Source organism: Austrofundulus limnaeus, unplaced genomic scaffold (genome assembly GCF_001266775.1).
Source record: "Austrofundulus limnaeus strain Quisiro unplaced genomic scaffold, Austrofundulus_limnaeus-1.0 Scaffold340, whole genome shotgun sequence".
Classification (NCBI taxonomy): Eukaryota; Metazoa; Chordata; class Actinopteri; order Cyprinodontiformes; family Rivulidae; genus Austrofundulus; species Austrofundulus limnaeus.
In genome coordinates, this window is record NW_013952742.1 from 604,537 (window position 1) to 608,557 (window position 4,021).

Below are 4,021 nucleotides of genomic sequence, written 5' to 3' on the forward strand. Positions count from 1 at the left end.
GCCGACAAATCTGCGGCAACTGTGTGATGCCATCATGTCAATATGGACCAAAATCTCTGAGGAATGCTTCCAGCACCTTGTTGAATCTATGGCACGAAGAATTGAGGCAGTTCTGAAGGCAAAAGGGGGTCCAACCCGTTACTAGCATGGTGTACCTAATAAAGTGGCCAGTGAGTGTAGATTTAACATATATATTTTACATTTACCATTAAATATGAGAAAAATGCACTAAATGTGAAGAAAGTGCACTGATTTTTTTCTTTGTTTCCAATTTACACTTGGTGCCCCAAACTAGAGCCAGCTTCTGTAGCTGAGGATCAGACCTCCAGGGTCCTCGCCTTCGTCCACTGCCCATTACACAATGCACTCAACCCCTAAGGCCCCTCCCACAGGTGGTGGGCCCATGGGAAAGGGTACCCACATCTTCTCTCCAGGCTGTGTGCCCAGCCAGGCTTCATGTCTCTACTGGCCTGGCCACCAGCTGCTCGCCAACATGCCCCACCTCCAGGCTTGTCTCCAGAGTGGGGCCCCGATGACCTGCGTCCGGGCGAGGGAACACTGAAACCATAGTTAAATTCATCATGAGAGGTCTTTGGGCTGCACTTTATCTGATCCCTCACATAGGACCCATTTGCCTTAGGTGACCCTACTGGGGGCATGAAGCCTCTGACAACACAACTCCTAGGACACTCAAACTTATCCACCACAATAACGTAGCAACCCAGGGAGAGGAGCTTAGAAAGTCATTAATTTTATTAAGAAAGAAATAAAAGTCACTTGATACAATATTTAATCGTGGTGTGAGCAATAAACAAAAACTTTTATTGTTAAAATCCTCCCAGAAACACTGTGATTGAGAGCTGCTGATCAGATCCTCTGCTGCTGAGTTGTCTTTGCTGTGCGCTGTTGAGATAAAYTTTAACTTACTTAAACGTGGTGGAAATTACTTAAAATGTGACTTGTGTTGTTTTGATTTTAATGCATGCATGACTAATTATTATTATGTCCAATAGGAAAGGTTTCTTCATTCCTGCATGTCCCAGCAGGGTTAAAGATTTTATTCCTCCCGGAATCATAGTATAAACCACGATATCCGGTTATTCTAATAAGCTGGCCCCCTCCGTGTTAAAGAGTTTAGATCAGCCACCTAAATGTTTAACGCCTGTGTTGTTTTTAAAATGATTCAAGTTATGGAGGTTTTGTGTTTTCACTGAGAGTATCCGCTGGGGTACAGAAAGTGAAATAATAGATTCTATTGTTTGATGCTGGTTGAGAAACCATGTGTCATTTTGTTGACGACAGTCTGAAAAACTATTTGTTGGTTTGAATTGTGGGGTGAAAACCCATGTCATGTTGTTTTACGTGCTTGTAAATGTGAGGATGTGTTGTCTGTTGTCTTGTGTTCTCCCCACATCTCCCTTGTATGTTCTCTCTGTGTCATTACTTCTCATCTCTCCTTAGTCTGTTTTCCTGTCATCAGTGGTGGGCAACGCTAATCCAAAAATTAGCTCCGCAATTTCTAAAGCGCTAATGAAAATATTTAGGTCTGCAACTTCAAAAGCACTTATGCTATAGAAAAACTAGCAGAAGCTAATTTTAAAGTGTAAGTTCAATTTGACACTTAGTAGCTGGCAATAATTCATGTAAAATATATGCACAACACTGCCAACTAGTGGTATACAAACCCTTTTACAGCTTAATCCTATAACTGCCAATTGCTGGGGATGTGATTTCCTGAAACAAACCTTTGGCTCCTGGTGTAAAAATTAAAACATTGTTGAGGATTGCTAGTTCAGCTGCTTTTTTGTCTTTTTCTTTTGTTTGTTGTAAAATTATCATTAAAGAAGTATCAATAAAGTAATTTTAAAACTGTTTATTGTAAAACTGAAGTGATGCATGTTGGGTACATGATGGATTTGATTTGTGATGGGAAACGAAAGCACGGGGTACAGGAAAATATCTTCATTCCAAAATAAGTGCTTGGATTTAAAAGTTTTCCATGTAGTTGCTCCAGTTGACCACTAGATGTCTGTCTTCATCAGCATAACATCTTTAAACCATTTCTGAATCTCTAAACCCATTGGCCGATTGCTTCAACCAATTACGTCAAGTATTGAGCTCCAGTGTTTGAACTTTTTTTTAAAAGGAGCTCAGATTGTAAAGTAAAATAAACCAATACATACAAAATTTTAGTATGGACATTAACTGTTTTAGCTGGGACAGGGAGTTCTAAACATTGGGTGTGTCCAAAACGGCAGGCCGGGTCCTCCGAAGGCCGAATTCGTCGGCCGCATACGTCACAGCGCCGCGACAAAGGCCGTCCATATATATAAATATATACTGTATATATAAATATATACTGTATATATATATATATTAATTCTGTATTTGTATTATTTTTGTGTATCATAAATAAGTTGTACAATTTGTAGGCCTGTAGCAGCCATTCAGTCACTGAAATTATCGATGMAAGTAGRTTGTAAACTAAACTAGATTATCACTAAAATAAGAATTACTTTACCTGGACATGACTATTTGTCAGTTTGAAATATAAAACACGTCTGCGATCGCGGTATCGCTGATAAAACTGCTGCAGTAGCTGCAGTTCTTCAAAAAATGTGGATCAAGATGAAGAAAAAACTAGCTTCAACCTCCATTGTTAAATCTTGAAGCGCGAACATGTTTGCCAGGTGACCACACTTATGCCGGGTAAGAAGGAATGAAAGCCGAAGGCTAGACCGTCCAAATTCACAGAGACTTTCTTCCGGTCTTTCCGGTCTACTAAGGACCCGGCCCACCTCGACGGGGTAGGCTGGGTACTTCGGAGGACCCGGCCTGCCGTTTTTGACACTCCCATTGCCTTCCTGCTACGTAAGCAGACACAAAGTATTGTGGGAAATAAGAGCCGTGGCCGAAAGCAACAGTCAGCAAGGATGGATACCTTTCCAATTAGTGTGTTTATCTGGGAGGGGTGCTGTTGGACAGATCACGTGTGCTGTGATTCATTGACGGCCATACCTTCTGCTTTTCAAGATAACGATGACTGGTAGATAATTAGATATTAGCGGTACTGCATTTTAATTTTAGAAAGCGTGAATAAATCTGCACATGAATTATAAAAATTTGTAAGACTGCTAAAGCGCAAACAAAAAATTTAGATCCGCAATTAGCGGATTTGCGCTTTAACAGGCTGGTGCCCACCACTGCCTGTCATTCTCCTTCAGTTTATCACTCACCTGACAGTAGTTTGTAATCAGTATCTTCTCCAGCTGTTGTTCATCTTCCCTCATCCTCTGTTTATTCTGGTTCAGTTCTCCACTACCTCGCTAGATCATTGTATGGATTTCCTTCTGTCTCATCTCCTAGTGTTAAGTTTTATTTTATTTTGCTGCCCTGTCAGCTTTTTGTTTTATTTTGTCAAATAAACATTTTTGGTTTTACTCATCATCCGTCCGACCTGGGTTCATTCCTGTGCTAAACACAACAGTGAAAGAGCAAAGGCGATACAGAGTGCAGATTTAATGTTTAAAGTTGAAAAACTTTGTGTGTGCTGTAACTCTATTTGCGCACACGTGGGCATGCCCGCGCACCTGTGCTGTTTGTAAATGAAGCCTTTTGCACTCCAGTTGTTGTTGCTTGCTAAAAGTTAGAGAGTCGTCACCATCTTGAACAGCATCAAGCTTATATGGAAGGAATTTCCTCCTAAGGCGGGACGTCCGACACTAGACTCCTTGAAAACGCCTTCGTTGTCTGCCGTGAAACAAAGTGCTTAGCCCCATCTACATGTCAAGTAAAGTTCCTACAACCAAGAACTTGCAATGATTCTCTTGTAACTTTGACAGCTTCTAAAACTTAATCACAAAAACCTTAAACCAGGTTAGATTAAATGGTCTATTTTTTAATGACATAGCTTTTAAAAACTTTTTCAAAGATTTTGTAAATATGAACTAATTCAAGAGCTTTCATCTTATTTAAATAGTATTTGACTATTAAATGCTTCTCTCTATTTAAACATTTATCT

General features: G+C 40.2%; 1 protein-coding gene across 1 annotated transcript in view; it reads left to right on the forward strand.

Annotated features, from left to right (window-relative positions):
• Positions 1–361: 361 nt before the first annotated feature.
• Positions 362–4,021, forward strand: part of LOC106527740 (trace amine-associated receptor 13c-like) — a 24,044-nt gene continuing 20,384 nt past the window's right edge. Inside the window, exon 1 of the mRNA XM_014022728.1 lies at positions 362–547. Within this exon, the coding sequence (XP_013878182.1) occupies positions 362–547 (186 nt within the window). The remainder of the gene's footprint in view (positions 548–4,021) is intronic.